Source organism: Megascapheus bottae, chromosome X, assembly GCF_031878675.1.
Source record: "Megascapheus bottae isolate mThoBot1 chromosome X, mThoBot2.hap1, whole genome shotgun sequence".
NCBI classification, from domain to species: domain Eukaryota; kingdom Metazoa; phylum Chordata; class Mammalia; order Rodentia; family Geomyidae; genus Megascapheus; species Megascapheus bottae.
This window is the reverse complement of record NC_143547.1, coordinates 30,109,941-30,128,376: the sequence shown is the minus strand read 5'-3', so window position 1 is coordinate 30,128,376 and position 18,436 is coordinate 30,109,941. Positions and strand designations below refer to the sequence as shown.

At 48.3% G+C, this 18,436-nt stretch overlaps 1 protein-coding gene across 1 annotated transcript; it reads left to right on the top strand.

Annotated features, from left to right (window-relative positions):
* Positions 1–908: 908 nt before the first annotated feature.
* Positions 909–17,036, top strand: Kcnd1 (potassium voltage-gated channel subfamily D member 1). Its single transcript, XM_090326900.1, has 7 exons — positions 909–1,028; positions 2,351–3,585; positions 10,345–10,507; positions 10,606–10,689; positions 10,786–10,884; positions 11,512–11,762; positions 16,535–17,036. The coding sequence occupies exons 2-7, from the start codon at positions 2,465–2,467 to the stop codon at positions 16,764–16,766; spliced, it is 1,950 nt and encodes a 649-aa protein (XP_090183026.1). The 5' UTR covers positions 909–1,028; positions 2,351–2,464; the 3' UTR covers positions 16,767–17,036.
* The last annotated feature ends 1,400 nt before the right edge of the window (positions 17,037–18,436 follow it).

The window sequence follows — 18,436 nt, the reverse complement described above, 5'->3', positions numbered from 1 at the left end:
TCTCATCACCCAGGCACTGAGCTCTCTCTAGAGGAAGAGGTGTTATTTGAGGGCACTGGATGTGGACAGATAAGGAAGCCCCGCCCCCCCACCCTTGGCAGAGGGTCTGTCAGGCTAAGAGGGTAGAGCCCGGATTGTCCCTATCTGCACTTCCATGACTCCTCTTCACATCGGAAAACAGGATGGAAGAGCGGTACGCCAGTCCCAACATTGGAAATCTTGTTTAGAGCTGGCACTGCGACTCATGCCCCCCATGGGGTCTCAGGAGAGACCTGGCTGTCTAGAGAAACACCTCCTGTAATACCCCCGCTTCCCGTCCAGCTTCTGCCCTTTCACAGCCTGGGGGGTGGGGATGGGACACTGCGCTGCATCATTCCCCGTGGCACTCCGCTCTGGGGCCATTAATGGACGCCTCTCCATCGATCCGATCTGCTAAGTGCTGCTGATTCAGGCGGGTGGGGTGGGGGTGCCCCTGGGGGTAGAGCTGGGCAGGAAGAGGGGGGAGTCCAGGAAGGAGATGGGGAGAACTGGCAACACTCGCTGCCACCCCCATTTTCCAGATGACGCGACTGAGGCCCAACCAGCTTTGTAGGAGGCGGAGTCTCCCCAGGGTCCCTCTCTGGCTGTCCTAGGGGAGGGGGCTCGGGGAGCCACGAGGCCCCTCCCTGTCTCTCACTCCATCTCCAGGCAAGCTCAGAGGGCGGGGACAGAGAGAGAGAGAGAGAGAGAGAGAGAGAGAGAGAGAGAGAGAGAGAGAGAGAGAGAGAGAGAGAGAGAGAGAGAGAGAGAGGAGGAGAGGAGGAGAGGAGAGAGAGAGGGAGAGAGGGAGAGGAGAGAGAGAGAGAGAGAGAGAGAGAGAGAGAGAGAGAGAGAGAGAGAGAGAGAGAGAGAGAGAGAGAGAGAGAGAGAGAGAGGAGAGAGCTGGAGCAGGAAGACAACTCGGGCAGCTCTGCAGAAGGGGCCGGGAGCTCCGGTGTTTGGTACCCCAGCCCCATCGCTGCTGTGCTGCAGCAGCGGCGGGGACACAGGTGAGGACCGCTCTATGGGGAGGGGGAGGGGACTACCAACAGCGCTGTCCTTGTCCTTCTCTGGTCCAGCCCCCCACCTCCTAGCTCAACCTGGGACAGCCCCCAGGCATCTCCACCAGACCTTATCCTTCCAGAGCCTCCTTCCAGGGACCCAGCCCCTTTCCCTTTGCCGGTGCCGCCTTCCCCTCTAGGCCAGGCTGTGGCTGCTGTGTTCTGCAGCCGCTATTGCTGCCCAAGTACATCGCCATCCCCTCGGGGTGTGGTTTCCCCAGATCTGCCCCTAACCTATGGTATCAAACCCTCTTGGGGCTTTTCCAGCCCCCCCCCCCCCGCCCCCTCAGCCTCCTGCGAGATCCAGCAGCCCCCTCCCTGGAGACACGCCCAACTCCCTCTCAAAACCCCACCCCCTGTCTTGCTCATTTCGAGGTGGTACCCGGGTGGGAGGAAACCCCTGCCTCTTAGTGTTTTGCAGTTCTCTGCGGTGCTCAATATCTGTGCCCAACTTTGCTGCAGTTTGAATTCCAGCCCCTGGGGATTCCCTGGATCCCTTCCCCCCCACACACACAAACTCTTTACACTGTGGACCCTGGGCTTCCTGAACCCCTCTAGATATACTCCCCTCTACATCTACTAGTCTACCCAGCTCCAGATCTACCCCCTTCAGTTTACCCCATTCTTCTCTCCAGCGCTACCAGTGGGGCCTGGCTTTTGCCTTCCCCAGAGCTACTATAGAACCTAGTGAACACCCTCCAGGCTCTTCTTGGCTGCTCTAAGCGCTCCCTAGACACTTTGTAGCCTCTTTATAACCTCCTGGCTCTGTAGCCACCCTTGAGAAGCTCCAGCCCCTTTCTAGATCCTTGAGGGGCTTCTAATCACTCCAGACACACAGCCTCTTTGAAGCTCCTCTGGGCCCATCCTGGATGCCCCAGCCACTCTCTATTTTGGTTAAGACAACCCAAGCCCTTTTTCCTTCCCTGAGAACTCTGAGTGTGTGCACAGTTCCCCACCTGTTTCTTGGTTCCTTTAGATTCCCTCCCCTCCACCCCCCTCACCCTCGATTTGTCAGGAGCATGTTGATCATTCTATAATCATCTCCATCTCCCTAATTCTGAGGATCTTTCTTGGCCCCTTAGGCCACCTGGGACCCTTGTTTACCCTTGCAGACACCACTCAGACCCTTCCTAGGCTCTTTAAATGCCCCCAAGTAGCGCGCGCTCTCTCTCTCTCTCTCTCTCTCTCTCTCTCTCTCTCTCTCTCTCTCTCTCTCTCTCTCTCTCTCTCTCTCTCCCCCCTTTCCTCCTGGTTCCTCTTGGCCTCTCTAGACATTCCCAGTTTCTTATCCAGGGCCTCTTCAAGCGCCCATCATCCTGGAGACAGCTATATTCTCCTAAACAACTACCCCTCCAAGTCTCCGAGAGCCTGGGGAGTCCCTCAGGATGGCGGCAGGTGTGGCCACGTGGTTGCCCTTTGCACGGGCGGCCGCTGTGGGCTGGCTGCCCCTAGCCCAGCAACCCTTGCCTCCCGCACCCGGAGTAAAGGCATCTCGAGGAGATGAGGTTCTGGTGGTGAACGTGAGCGGCAGGCGCTTCGAGACATGGAAAAACACACTGGATCGCTACCCAGACACCCTCCTGGGAAGCTCAGAGAAAGAATTCTTCTATGATGCCGACTCAGGCGAGTATTTCTTCGATCGTGACCCAGACATGTTCCGGCATGTGCTGAACTTCTACCGTACAGGCAGGCTGCACTGTCCCAGGCAGGAGTGTATCCAGGCCTTTGATGAGGAGCTGGCCTTTTATGGCCTGGTCCCCGAGCTTGTGGGTGACTGTTGTCTTGAAGAATACCGAGATCGAAAGAAGGAAAATGCTGAGCGCCTGGCAGAAGATGAGGAGGCTGAACAGGCTGGGGAAGGCCCAGCCCTACCTGCAGGTAGCTCCCTCCGACAGAGGCTCTGGAGGGCCTTCGAGAACCCACACACGAGCACCGCAGCTCTCGTTTTCTACTATGTAACCGGGTTTTTCATCGCTGTGTCGGTCATTGCCAACGTGGTAGAAACCATCCCATGCCGTGGTCCTGCTCGGAGGCCCCCGAGGGAGCAGCCCTGTGGTGACCGCTTCCCCATGGCGTTTTTCTGTATGGACACGGCCTGCGTGCTCATATTCACTGGGGAATATCTCCTGCGGCTCTTTGCCGCCCCCAGTCGTTGCCGCTTCCTGCGAAGTGTCATGAGCCTCATCGATGTGGTGGCCATCCTTCCCTACTACATTGGGCTTTTTGTGCCCAAGAATGATGATGTCTCTGGTGCCTTTGTCACCCTGCGTGTGTTTCGGGTATTCCGCATCTTCAAGTTCTCCAGGCACTCACAGGGCTTGCGGATTCTGGGCTACACACTCAAGAGCTGTGCCTCTGAGCTGGGCTTTCTCCTTTTTTCCCTCACCATGGCCATCATCATCTTCGCCACTGTCATGTTCTATGCTGAGAAGGGGACCAGTAAAACCAACTTTACAAGTATCCCTGCAGCCTTCTGGTATACAATTGTCACCATGACCACACTTGGGTAAGTGCTGGCCCTGTGTTTGGAGATGCTCCATCATTCTCTTATACCCACCCATTTTGCATAATTACAAGGTTAGCTAAATGACCTCTATGTCTCTATGTGGTCTTATACATGCTAAGATAGCCTCTCAGTCAATCTGTCTGTCTGTCAGTCTCTCATCTTGCTATGCTGGATTACAAATTACAGACATCCAGCTCCTTCCTCCTCCTCCTCCTCCTCTGCCCCCCCACCTCTTTCTTGTGTGCCTCTCTATGTGAATGTGCCAGTACTGGAGCCTGAACTCACAGCCTGAGAACTTAGCTTTTTCACTCAAAACTACTACTCTAGAAGGGCACTAGTGGCTCACTAGTGAAATCCTTGATACTCCAGAAGCTGAGATCTGAGGATCAAGGTTCAAAGCCAATCCATGTAGGAAAGTCTTCATGACAGTCTTATTCCAATTAGCCACAAGAAAACCAGAAGTGGCACTGTGGTTCACAGTGATAGAGTGTTCACTTTGTGTGAAAAAGCTAAAAGATAGTGCCCAGACCCTGAGTTCAAGCCTCATGACCGACTTAAAAAAAAAAGATTGATATTCTATCACTTGATCCACATCTCCACTTCTGGCTTTTTGGTGGTTAACTGGAGATAATCTTACAAACTTTCCTGCCCAAGCTGGCTTTGAATGGCTCTGCTCAAATCATAGCCTCCTGAGTAGCTAGGGTTACAGGTGTGAGCCACAAGGGCCTGGATGCCCCTTTTACTTCATATGCTTAATTTTACTCATCTGTAAAGATTTGTGGAGTTGTGCTTAATTTTCTAATCTTTCCCAGCTCTAATCATACCTTGATTTTCCAGGTCAGGAGATATGAGTTTAAGTTTGTCTTAACTGTTCTATTTCTGTTGACATTTTCTCAGGGTCTCTGTTTTTCCCTCTGTAAAGTGGAAAATGATCCCTTTATCTAAAGAGGATTCATGATATAGTTGTGAGTTCTCTGAATGTTTCTGGTGCAGTACATATAGTTATTGACTTCCTTTCTTTTTGTTGTCATTTGTGGGACCTGGGCCCTGTCCCTGAGCTCCTTGTTCAAGGCTAGCACACTACAACTTTGAGCCATAGTTCCACTTCCAATTTTCTTTCTTTTTTGCCAGTCCTGGGCCTTGAACTCAGAACCTGGGCACTGGACTTGGGCTTTCTCAAGGCTAAAGCTCTACTGCTTGAGCCGCAGCACCATTTCTGGCTTTTTTTCTATGTATGTGGTAACGAGGAATTGAACCCATGTCTTCATAAATGCTAGACAAGCACTCTACCACTAGGCTAAACTCCCGGCTCCCTCCCCCATTTCCAATTTTCTTGTGGTTAATTGGAAATAGTCTCACAGTTTTTCTGCCTGGGCTAGCTTTGAACCATGACCCTCATTATCTCAGCCTCCTAAGTAGCTAGGATTACAGGTGTGAGCCACCAGTACTGGGCTACTTTCCTTTTTGATCTGCATCTTCTAAACTTCCATTGTCTGCTATGGGGGACACTACCTCTGGGGGTCTGTAATTCCTTGGTGTTTTCCAAAAGGTATTTTCAGCATTTTTATTTTAGTTTATTTTTTACTGCCAACTCCTGTGATAAATCAGAGTTGGGATACAAGTACCAAATGGAATCGTCAAACTCATACATTTCTTTTTGGGGGGGAGGTAGATATGCTGGGGATGGGACATAGTGTCTCATGTATCTAGTCACAAGCTCTATAACTTCATGAATAGCTTTCTCTTTTTCTCTCTTTTCTTCTTTCTCTCCCTCTTCCCTTCCTCTCCTCCTTCCTTCCTTTTTCTCTCTTCCTTCCTTCTCTCCCTCCCTCCTTTCTCTCTCTCCCCCCTCCCTCCCTCGCCCCCCACCTATCTCTTTTGCTTGCTTGCTTCCTTGCTGGTTTTCTTACTTGCTTTTCTTTCTTTCTTTTCATTGAATCCAGGGCTTTTTCATTGCTAGGTTAGCGCTCTACCACTTGAGTCACACCTCTAGCACTATGACTTTCTTTTGTTTGGTAGTTTTGCTTTGTTTTGTTTTTTTGTTTTTTTTTCTTTGAGGCAGAGGTCTCACTATCAGGCAGGCTTGCCAGGAAGTTATGATTCTCTCGCGTCTGCCTCCCAAATCTGGGGTTCTAGGCATACATCATCAGGTCTGGCTTCCTCGGGATGCTCTTAAAGATATTGGATAGGGCAGATACTGTAATCCTGAAAATTTAGGTTAGGTATATTGCTTAATATCTCTGGAATGAATGACTAAGTTGGCCTTGTTCAGTGTCTTAATAGAGGTACAGAAAGTTGGCTTATTTGGGCTGTGGTGATTCATGCTTCTAATCCTCCTTAAGAGACTGAGCTCTGAGGAACATTGTTCAAAGCCAACCCAGGCAGAAAACCTCATGAGATTCTTACCTCATACTAATCAGAAAGAGAAAGAGAGAGAGAGAGAGAGAAAGAAAGGGGGGGGAGAAGTCTGAAAGTGGAGATGCAGCTTAAGTGGAAGAGCATCAGCCTTGAGTCTAAAAAACCTCAGGGAGAGCTCCCAGGCCCTAGGTTCAAAGCCCTGCTGATAAAAAAAAAGGAGGCTAGATACTGGTGGTGTCTCCTGCCTGTAATCCTAGCTATTCAGGAGGAGGGTAAGATCTGAGGATCTCGGTTCAAAAGCAGCCTGGGCAGAAAAGTCCATGAGACATTTATCTCCAGTCAACCACCAAAAATCCAGAAGTTGGGCTGCAGTTCAAGTGGTAGAGCACTAGCCTTGAGGAAAAAGGAAAAGCTACGAGCAGTGGCCAGGTCCTCAGATCAAGCTCTCATACTAGCACCCCAAAAAAAGGGGAAAGGGAAAAAGGTTGATTTGCGATTTGTGAGGAGTATAAGTTAGTTCTAGTTGGCAGTTCAGGATTAGTTCAGCAAACTAGGGTTTTTTGTTTGTTTGTTTGTTTTTTGCCACTCCTGGGGCTTAAACTCAGGGCCTGAGCACTGTCCTTGGGCTTTTTCCTCAAGGCTAGCACTCTGCCACTTGAGCCACCGCACTGCTTCCAGCTTTTCTTTTTTTTGCCAGTCCTGGGCTTGAGCTCAGGGCCTGAGCACTGTCCTTGGACTTTCTCAAGGCTAGAGCTCTACCACTAGAGCCTCAGCACCACTTCCGGTTTTTTTCTATGTATGTGGTACCAAGGAATCGAACCCGGGTCTTCGTGCATGCTAGGCAAACACTTTAACCACTAGGCCAAACTCCCAGCCCCTGCTTCCAGCTTTTCTATGTATGTGGTATCAAGGAATCAAACACTGGTCTTCGTGCATGCTTGAAATATTATATATTTGAGGGCCCAGGAGTTTGGCCTAGTGGTAGAGTGCTTGCCTAAAACGCACAAAGACCTGGGTTCAATTTCTCGGTACCACATACACAGAAAAAGCCAGAAGTGGTGCTGTGGCTTAAGTGGTAGAGCTCTATCCTTGCAAAAGCCCAAGGACAGTGCTCAGACCCTGAGTTCAAGGTCCAGCACTAGCAAAAAAATTATGTATTTGCATTTGCCATAATAGAAAGCAGTCAGCAAACTAGTTTTAAGCCCTGATAGCAAGATGGAACTGGGATTTTTTTTTTCATTTTCTTTTTTTGGTCCAAGACAAGGACTTGAACTGGGTGCCTGACACTTTTTTGCTCATTGAGTAGCATTCTGTCAACTGAGGCACACCTCCAACCCCAGGGTACTGGGTATTTTTGGTGTTTGTGGTTGGTTGGTTGGTTTTGACCAGTCATGGGGCTTGAACTCAGAGGCTCTGTCCCTGAGTTTCTATGTGCTCAAAGCTAGTAGCCTACCACTTGAGGCACACAAAGCATGACTTTCAGCTTTTTCTGTTTTCGTGGTACTAAAGAATGGAACCTAGGGTTTCATGCATACCACTGAGCCACATTCCCTGCCCATTTTGTTTGTTTGTTTGTTTTTGGTCGGTTGTGGGACTTGAACTCTGGGCCTGGGCATTGTCCCTGGGCTCTTCAGCTCAAAGCTACCACCCTACCCCTTGAATCACAGCGCCACTTCCTTGCACTATATATTTTTTTGTCTTTTCTTTTCTGGCACTAGAGGATCGAACCCAGAACATTGTACTTGCTAGGAGATTGCTTTGCCACTGAGCTATATCCCAGACTGGTACTGGGTATTTTGGATGCCTTTTGACCTATTCAGTCCTCACAACAGATCTGTGAGGGTGGATGACTTCCCATGTTTCGTAATGGAGACGTCTGAGGTGACACATTCTGCAGCCAGGAGTTAGGACAGCTTTGGAACGGACACTTGACTTGAATAAGTCAAGACACAGAAATAAGGAAGTATCATTCTAGGGCAAAGAGGAAAGGCCTAAAAGCTGAAAATTACTGAGGTTGCATTTCTGTGCAGCTCTAATTGGTCCTGTGGTTAGAACTCATGTTGTGTATTCCTGAGTTTGTTAGTTGCTTGCACTGAGAAACAAGTCAGTAAGGTTGACTTTGTGCATAAGAGTGTGATGGTATAGAGGAAGAGAGGAAGAGTTAAGGTTCCCTAGCGTTCATTATGAGGACAGTTTCTTTTCTTTTTTGGTTATAGTCCTGGGGCTTGAACACTGGGCCTGAGCACTGTCCCTGAGCCTCTCTGTGCTCAAGAATAGCACTCTATCACTTCAACCACAGAACCACTTCCATCTTTTTCTGAGTAGTTTATTGGAGATAAGAGTCTCATAGACTTTTTGCTGTGGCTGGCTTTGAGCCCTGATGCTCAGATCTCAGCCTCCTGAGTAGCTAGGATTACAGGTGTGAGCCACGGTGCCCAGCTCGCCCTTCCTTCCTTCCTTCCTTCCTTCCTTCCTTCCTTCCTTCCTTCCTTCCTTCCTTCCTTCTCTCTCTCCTTCTATCTCCCCATTTTTCTTTCTTTGGTACCAATACTGAGACTTGAAGTCAGAGCGTGGGAGCTGTTCCTGAGCTTCATTACCTCAAGGCTAGCACTCTACCACTGTGCCACAGAAAGGTAACCAGCAGTGACCACGAATGGGCACTTTTGTTGTGTGCCAGTCCTGCTTGAACTCAGGGCCTGGGCACTATCCTGAGGTTTTGTTCTGCTGAAGTATAGCAATCTACCTCTTGAACCACAGCTCTACTTCTAGCTTTTGGGTGATTAATTTGAGATGTGTCTTCCCCCACACACACCCCCACCCCTCTTTTGCTTATGTTAGTCCTGGGGCTTGATCTCAGGGCCTGGGTGCTGTCCCTGAGCTTTTTTTGCTCAAAGCTAGTGCTCTACCACTTGAGCCACAGCTCTAATTTTTAACACTTTGGTGCTTAATTTGAGTTAAGAGCCTCACAGATTTTCCTGCCCAGGCTCCAGAGTAGCTAAGATTACAAGTGTGAGCCATTGACATCTGGTTGTTTTCTCTTTCTTTCTTTCTTTCTTTCTTTCTTTCTTTCTTTCTTTCTTTCTTTCTTTCTTTTCTTTTTGATGCTTATACTAGGGCCTCGAGCTCTACTACAGCATTTTGCTCAAGGCCAGTAGCCTATCATCACACATTCACTTCCACTTGCAGCTTTTTGCTCTTAATTGGAGATAAACCTCTTTTCTTTTTCTACCTGGGCTATCTTGAAAGAAAATCCCCAGGGCAGGAAGTTTGGCCTAGTAGTAGAGTGCTTGCCTAGCATGCACAAAGACCCAGGTTCGATTCCTCGGTACCACATACATAGAAAACCCAGAGTGGTGCTGTGGCTCAATAGTAGAGCTCTAGCTTTGAGGAAAGCCAAGGACAGTGCTCAGGCCCTGAGATCAAGCCAGGACTAGCAAAAAACAAAAAAAAAGATCCTTTGATCTGAGTCTCCTGAGCAGCTAGAATTATATGGCACTGTGCCCAGCTGAGGACAGTTTCAAGGCTTCCCCTGGGAGGAGTCAGAAGGGATCCCACCATGGCGGGGAGTTTGGCCTAGTGGTAGAGTGCTTGCCTAGCATGCACGAAGACCCGGGTTCGATTCCTCGGTACCACATGCATAGAAAAAAGCTGGAAGTGGTGCTGAGGCTCAAGTGGTAGAGCTCTAGCCTTGAGGAAGTCCAAGGACAGTGCTCAGGCCCTGAGCTCAAGCCCAGGACTGGCAAAAAAAAGAAGTGATCCCACATAGAGAATGTAGAGAGATTGGCAAAACCAACAGAATACTCTTCCCAGGGTATCCAGCCCCTCAGAAGGCTTGTAGTGGTGGGACTCTCTTCCCAGAAGCATATGTTTACTTGCCTTTGGCATCTGCATTCACCTCTCTGCTTCATATTAATAGAGTTCCATCTTTCTCAGATACCCAGGACATAGCTTAGATGAAGTCAGCAGGTGGTAGATGCAAAAATGAAGCCCCATTTCTCATTTGACCCTCCTTTCCCCACAGTGCTAGTCAGAGAGATCATTGTCCATACATTTTTTGCCAGTCCTGGGGCTTGAACTCAGGGCCTGGACACTATCTGTGAGCTTTCTCAAAGGCTAGCACTCTACCACTTGATCCACAGCACCACTTCTGGTTTTTTCTGTGTATGTGGTACTGAGGAATTGAACCCAGGGCTTCATGCATACTAGGCAAGCACTCTACCGTTAGGCCACACTCCTGGCTCTCATTTCCCATGTTTTTCAGAAATATCTGAAACAGGTTCAGAAAGACTAAGGGTCTAGCCAGGGTTACAGAGTGAGTCAGGGCTGAGTAGACTGGAATGGGGGTACTAAGAGGAGGACGAGCACTTTTCCTGACCTTGGCCTACCTCCCTCCTTTCCCAGCTATGGAGACATGGTGCCCAGTACCATTGCTGGCAAGATTTTTGGGTCTATTTGTTCACTCAGTGGTGTCTTGGTCATTGCCCTGCCTGTACCAGTCATTGTATCCAACTTTAGCCGCATCTACCACCAGAACCAGCGTGCTGATAAGCGTCGAGCACAGCAGGTAACCCTATCTTTCTTCTGAGCACCTCTAATTCCTCATACCCTGAGCTCATCTATTCTTGGGCTAACTCACTTGACTCTGTCTCCAACTCTCTGTAGAAGGTACGCCTGGCGAGGATCCGGTTGGCAAAGAGTGGAACTACTAATGCCTTCCTGCAGTACAAGCAAAATGGAGGCCTTGAGGTAGACGGGGTAGAGGGGCACCCCCAGATTGGGAGGTGGGGTAAGCTGGGATGAGGAGAGGAAAATGCTCACCTCTTTCTGCTCTGTGCATTCCAGGACAGCGGCAGCGGGGACGGACAGGCTCTATGTATCAGGAATCGGTCTGCTTTTGAACAACAGCATCACCATTTGCTGCACTGTCTAGAGAAGACAACGGTGAGACTGAAGGAGAGGTGGCATGACAGAATGAAGGCTTGCTACTAACTGGAAATTGCATCAGGATGCTACTATTCTTGTCTTTCTTCTTTTCCTTTTTCTTTTGCTGGTCCTGAAGCTTGAACATTGGGCCTGGGCACTGTCTTTTTTTTTGCCAGTCTTGGGCTTGGGCTCAGGGCCTGAGCACTGTCCTTGGACTTTCTCAAGGCTAGAGCTCTACCACTTGAGCCTCAGCACCACTTCCGGCATTTTTTCTGTGTATGTGGTACCGAGGAATCAAACCCGGGTATTTGTGCATGCTAGGCAAGCACTCTACCACTAGGCCAAACTGCCGGCCCCTGGGCACTATCTTTGAGTCTTTGTGCTCAAAGCTGGTGCTTTATCACTAGCCACAGATCCACTTTCCAGCTTATTTTGTGGTTAATTGGAGATAAGAATCTCATGGACATTCCTGCCCCCGAGTTCAAGCCCCAGGACTTGGGGGGAAAAAAAAAGAAAATAAACGAGCAAGGGAAAGGAAAAGATAGTGATTTCCAGGAAGGAGGGAACAGCGCTTAAGCAAAGGCACAGGGGATGAGACTAACTCCCATGAGATAACCTATAACCCTGCCTCCTTTCTTCCTACAGTGCCATGAGTTCACAGATGAGTTAACCTTCAGTGAGGCCTTGGGAACTGTCTCACTGGGTGGCCGCACTAGTCGTAGCACCTCTGTGTCCTCTCAGCCAATGGGGTCTGGCAACCTGCTATCATCTTGCTGCCCCCGTAGAGCCAAGCGCCGTGCCATCCGCCTTGCCAATTCCACTGCTTCAGTTAGCCCTGGCAGCATGCAGGAGCTGGACACGCTGGCAGGACTTCGGAGAAGTCCTGCCCCTCAAAGGTAAGCACCTATCCCACTTGGTTGCCACAGATGGTAATGGGGGTGGTGAAGGGACATATAGTGGGCATGAACTGGCATGACTCTAAGCACAGCAACTCAAGTTCAAACTCAAACTTCATATCTAGATCTTGAATTGACCTTATGTAAAATTCCTCTTTTGGCATTAGTTCTTTCCAATTTGAACAGCAGTAGTGACTCATGATTATAGTTCCAGCTCCTGGGGAGACTGACTGAGTCAGGAGGCATATTTGAGCTCAGAAGTTCAAGCCTAGACTGGGAAACATAGTGAAATTTTATCTCAGAAAGCAATTTTGGGGACCAGGAGTTTGGCCTAGTGGTAGAGTGCTTGCCTAGCATGCACAAAGACCCAGTTTGATTCCTCAGTACCACATACATAAAAAAAAGCCTAAAGCTGAGCTGAGGCTCAAGTGGTAGAGCTCTAGCCTTGAGAAAGTCCAAGGACAGTGCTCAGGCCCTGAGTTTGTATCCAGAACTGGTTAAAAAATTAATTTTGTTGAACAAGTTGCTGGTGGCTCACATTTGTGATCTTAGCTACTTAGGAGGCTGAGATCGGAGGATCATGGTTTGAAGCTAGCCTGACAGAAAAGTCCATGGGACTCTTTTTTTTTTTTGCCAGTCCTGGGCTTGAGCTCAGGGCCTGAGCACTGTCCTTGGACTTTCTCAAGGCTAGAGCTCTACCACTTGAGTCTCAGCACCACTTATATTACTGCAACTCTCTGTACATTACCTTTTTTTTTTTTTTTGTCCAGTCCTGGGCTTGGACTCAGGGCCTGAGCACTGTCCTTGGGTTCTTTTTCTCAAGGCTAGAACCCTACCATTTGAGCTTCAGAACCATTTCTGGCTTTTTTCTATATATGTGGTACTGAGGAATCGAACCCAGGTCTTCGTGCATGCTAGGCAAGCACTTTACCACTAGGCCGAACTCCCGGCTCCCTGTACATTACCTTTATAGTAACAAATGGAAACAAACTCCTGGCCCAAATGTTTTAAATTAAAAAAGAATGTTTTGAGCCAAACACTGGTGACTCATACCTTAATCCCAGCTACTCAGGAAGCTGAGATCTGATGATCATGTTTTGAAGCCAGTCTGGCAAGAAAGTCCAGGAAACTCCTATCTCCAATTAACTCCAAAACTCATGGAACTGGAGTTGTACCTCAAGTGGTAGATATATAGTCTTGAGCATAAAAAGTAAAGAATAGTATATAGGCCTTGCTTTTATACCTCAGTACTGGAACAAAAAAGAATAATAATAATTTGTGGAAGCCAGGTGTTAGAGAGCCTTTTACCTTTAGTTAACCAGCAAAAATCTAAAAGTACTTGTGTGACTCAAGTGGTAAAGTGCCAGCTTTAAGCAATCAATGTGAGAGCCTGAGGTCCTTATTTCAAGCTCCAGTACTGGCATATGTAAAAATATTGACCATGTACTGCATGCCACACAATTTTAAGCACTTGGGATATAGTAATGAATAGAACAGGAAAAAAATGCATGTCCTGAAGCCACGCATTGATGGCTCACACCTGTAATCCAAGCTACTTTGGAGGCTGAGATCTGAAGATGACGGTTCAAAGCCAACCTGGGCAGGAAAGTCCATGAGACTCTTATTTCCAATTAACTACCAGGAAACCAGAAGTGGTATTGTGGGTCATTGTGGCAGAGTACTGGTCTTGAGCAAATGAGTTCAGGGATAGTACCTAGTCCCTAATTTCAAGCCTCATGACCAACAACAAAAAAAAGAAAAGAAAAGAAAGAAAAAAACCTGTATCACTTGCTTAGTTTGCAGGAGGCATGGGTTCCATCCCCTATACTATGAAAGAAAAAGAAAGAAGAAAGAGGAAGCAAGTAGAAAGAAAGAAAAAAAGGAAAAAGGAAAGAACAGAGGAAAGAAAGGGAAAATGAAAGAAGGAAAGAAAGGTAAGCCAGGCACTGATGACATACACCCGTAATCCTAGCTACTGAGGAGGCTGAGAGCTGTGGATCAGGGCTCAAAGCTAGCTTGGACACGAAATCCTGTGAGATCTTACTCCAATTAACCACCAGAAAACCAGAAGTGATGCTGTGGCTCAAGTGGTAGAGCAATAGCCTTAAGCTGAAGAGCTTAGGGTCAGCACCCAGGCCCAGACTTCAAGTCCCATGACCAAACAAACAAACAAAAAAATGAAATAAAGGGAAAGGAAAGGAAAAATAAAACTGTCCTAGAACTTATTTCAAGATAATTAAACAAAGAAAATCACAGAGTATGTTGTAGGTTAAGTATCTGCAACTACCAAGTAGGAAAAAAAGCCAGCAATGGTGGCTGGGAATTTGGTTTAGTGGTAGAGTGCTTGCCTACCATGCATGAAGCCCTGGGTTTGATTCCTTGGTACCACATAACCAGGAAAAGCCAGAAGTAGCACTGTGGCTCAGGTGGTAGAGTACTAGCCTTGGGTAAAAGAAGCTTAGGGACAGTGACCAGGCTCTGAGTTCAAGCCCCAGGACTGGTGGTGGGGGGAAACCCTACAAACCAGCAATGGTGGCTAGAGAGTACAGAGGTGTACTCTCTAGGGTGTGATATAGTGCTTTTTCTTTACTTTTGAATTAATGAATTTTGGGCACACCTAGCGATAGAACGGCCTTACGCATAGGAAGCAAGTCCTTTATGAATAATCCACACTCAAACATGATACCGAGGAAGCTTTTTTTTTTATCGGTCATGGGGCTTGAACTCTTGAACTCTGGGCCTGGGCGCTGTCTCTGAGCACTTCAGCTCAAGGCTATCCCTGGAGCCTCAGGGCTACTTCCAGTTTTCTAGCGGTTAATTGGAGATAAGGGTCTTATGGGCTTTAGTGCCCAGGCTGGCTTTAAACGGCAATCCTCAGATCTCAGCCTCCTGAGTAGCTAGGATTACAGTTGTGAGCCATGGCATCTGGCAGAGAAAGCTTTTTGTAAGATTGTGTCAGAGCCTAATCCTGAAGGAGGCCAGGGAGTGAGCATCCAGATGAGTAGAGGATGAGCTGTCCAGACAGTGTATAGCCCAGGCAAATGTCTTGAGGTAGCTGTGTATCAGAGCACAACTAGGAAACTACTATGGGTGGAGCTCTGTGAGAGAGGGGCCAAGTGCTAGGATGGCATCTCTGATGGGAATGAGGATAGAGTCTAGTGCAGATTCTGTGTGTGTGTGTGTGTGTGTGTGTGTGTGTGTGTGTGTGTATGCATATGCGTGTGCATGTGTGCACATGCGCGCACCTGTTCTGGGGCTGATCTGGGCCTGTGCTTGACCTTGTGTGCTCAAGGCTTATGTTCCACTTCTGGGGTTTTTTTTGGGCTTAGTTAATTGGAGATAACAATCTCACAGACTTTCCTGTCCAGGATGACTTCAAACCAGTCTCCTGAGTAGCTAGGATTACAGGCATGAGCCATAGACATGCCCAGCTTGTTTCTTTTCTTGTCTTTTGTTTTGTTTTAATTTTTGCCAGTCCTGGGGCTTGAACCCAGGGCCTAGCCACTGTCCTTGAGTTTCTTTTGCTCAAGTTTAGCACTCTACCAGTTGAGCCATTTCTGGCTAACCTGGAACTGAGGCCCCTCCTGCTTCAGCCTTCAGAGCACTGGAATTACATGCATGTGCCACCATGTCCAGCTCCCAGTATACCTTTGCAAGATTGTGGCATGATTAGAAATAACAGTAGGTAGTAATACTTTTCTTTTGTCAGCCCCGGGGCTTGAACTCAGGGCTTGGGCACTGTCCTTGAGCACTTTTGCTCAAGGCTAACACTCTACCACTTGAGCCACCGTGCCACTTCAGGCTTTTTCTGTGTATGTGATACTGAGGTATCGAACTCACAGCTACGTGCATGCTAGGCAAGCTCTCGACCACTAGGCTACACACCCAGCCCAGGTAGTAATACTCATGCAGGTTTGAGGTGTAGCTCAGTAGTAGCATATGTGCTTATCACACACAAGGTCCTGGATTTAACCCTCAATACCAAACAAAAAATGTATACATGTATATTTACATGTAAGTGTATATATATGTACATCTGTTAGGTTTGATGCATTGCTTTGAGCATTTTATATCATGTAGTTCCTCATTAGCATTCTACCACAACCTCATGAGGTATATTATTCTTCATATTCCACAGATCTAAGAGAGGTTTAGTGTAGTAAGAAGTATAATCAGGGGGCTGGGAGTTTGGCCTAGTGGTAAAAGTGTGCCTACCATGCATAAAGACCCATGTTCAATTCCTAGCTATCACATACATAGAAAAACCTGGAAGTGGTGCTGTGGTTCAAGTGGTAGAGCTCTAGCCTTGAGAAAGCCCAAGGACAGTGCTCAGGCCTCCAGTTCAAGTCCCGGGACTGGCAAATAAAACGTGTGATCAGGATTTAAACCCAGGACTAGCTGACTTCAGAGCCCTCACTCTCTTATCATCACTAAGTATGAAGGGGGGAACATTTAATATATTTTCCCCAGACTAGTAGGTATTCAATACATGCCATGGTTGCTGTGGCAAGTATTAAGATAACTTTTGAAGGGCTGGGAGTGTGGCCTAGTGGTAGAGTACTTGCCTCGCATGCAGGAAGCCCTGGGTTCAATTCCTTGGTACCACATACACAGAAAAAGCTGGAAGTGGTCCTGTGACTCAAGTGGTAGAGTGCTAGCCTTGAGAAAGCTCAAGGACACTGCCCAGACCCTGAGTTCAAACCCCAGGACTAGCAATATAAAAACCAGATAAATTTTGAAGAATTTTCCATCTTTCCTACCCTTCTCCACAGCCGTTCAAGCCTGAATGCTAAGCCCCATGACAGTCTTGACCTGAACTGTGACAGCCGGGACTTCGTGGCCGCCATCATCAGTATCCCCACCCCTCCTGCCAACACACCAGATGAGAGCCAACCTTCTTCCCCTGGTGGTGGTGGTGGTAACAGGGCTAGCGGCGCTCTCAGGAACTCCAGCCTGGGTACCCCTTGCCTCCTCCCTGAAACTGTCAAGATCTCTTCTCTGTGAGGGGTGAGCCTATCCATTCAGAGGGCTCTCTTCATACTTGGGGATTCCTTTCCAAAGCCATATTTGGGGGAGGCAGATAGGGGAAGGCCTGGGGAATCCCTTCTGCTCCCTGCCAAGAACTATGCAATGGAGTTTCACGGAATAGGCCACTGGATGAGGAAATAGCTGAGAATGGGAAAATTCCTCCATCCCCATTTTCCAGACAGGAGCGGACACACTAGACTTTCACAGGGCCTTGGCCTTCTTGCCCCTAACACAGTAGGGCAGCCCCCCCCCGCCCCCGTCTCTCCCAGCTGGCCTCCTGCATGCACCTCCCCTCTGGCCCTCAGATACATGTCAGAGCTCTGGTCTGGCAAGGAGAGTTTAGAGAAGGGAACCCTCACTTCTGATCTAACATCTAGGAGAGATCCTCACCCTCCATCAGGCCCAGCAATTCCCAGATTCTGAAGCTTGGAATGCAACCATGGGCTTCAAGGGCTGTGTCCTCAGCATTTACCTGCCACCTCTCCCCACCCCCTTCCCGGCCTTAGCTGAGGGGTCAGGCTGCCTCTCCCAACATACAGATAGCACAAACACCATCACCGCCCTCTTTCCTGGCTGCTGGAAATGGGTCTCTGCCATCCTGTTTTCCCTCTGCTGGGCTTCCAGCAAACTCTAGCAATAGCAGCTGCTGCCTTGATAATATGCAAAGCCTCTGACCAGTTTGCTGCAGCATTTACATCTGCCCTGATCAGAGGGGCCACTTGAATTCCTCTTCCTCCTCCTCTTTTCCCCAGTTTTGCTTCCTTCATGGGTTGGGCTGGCTTCTGGACTGGCTGAGATAAGAGTCTGACAGGCAGCAAGAGCTGGGCTATGTTTGGAGATCTATGTTGTGGATTCTATGTTCTTGGGCAGGAGTCCAGAACTGTCTAAGGGCTGAAGCTTCCTATCACTCTAGGAGTTATAGGAGGAGCTTCTCGATCCCCTTCCCTCCCCACAGCCATAGCTCCTTGCCACATATTCTTCTTCTTTTCCCTCTTGGGTCACCTTCTGGAACTTTGGCTCTCAGGCTGAAATCTAGCATCATCTCAGGTTCCCAGTCCGCAGCACTGTCCCTATGGAGCTGGCAGCTGACAAAGATGTAGTTTCCATCAGTCAATAAAACCTGAGAGGACAAATGAGGACTGAGCAATTCCTGAATCTGGGGGTGTGTGGTGGGGTGGGTTGGATTAGAGGATGATGAAAATCACTGATTTCAGTTCCTTTCAACAAGTGGCAAGGGTGGTGTGGGAGAAAATATGTGGAAAGTGGATGGTTGGTGAAGTATTCTGGAAGATGAGGATCTTGGAAAGTTGAAAGAAGGTGAAGAAGTTACTTCTACAGCCAGGAAGACATGCCAAAGGCAGCATCTGCTTTACTCCCTCATTTGCATATGGAGAGACCGCATATGGTTTGAAGCAACTTAAACTCAGGTGTGTGTGTGTGTGTGTGTGTGTGTGTACACCTGCCTGTATTGTGCTTGAACTCAAGACCTGGGTTCTGTCTCTGAGCTTTTTTGCTTAAGGTTAGGGCTCTGCCTCTGGAATCACAGCTCCACTTCTACCTTTTTTTCTTTTTCTTTTTTTTTGGTGCTATTCCTGGGGTTTCAAATTAAGGCCTAGGTACTATCCTTGAGCAGTTTGTTTTCCCCT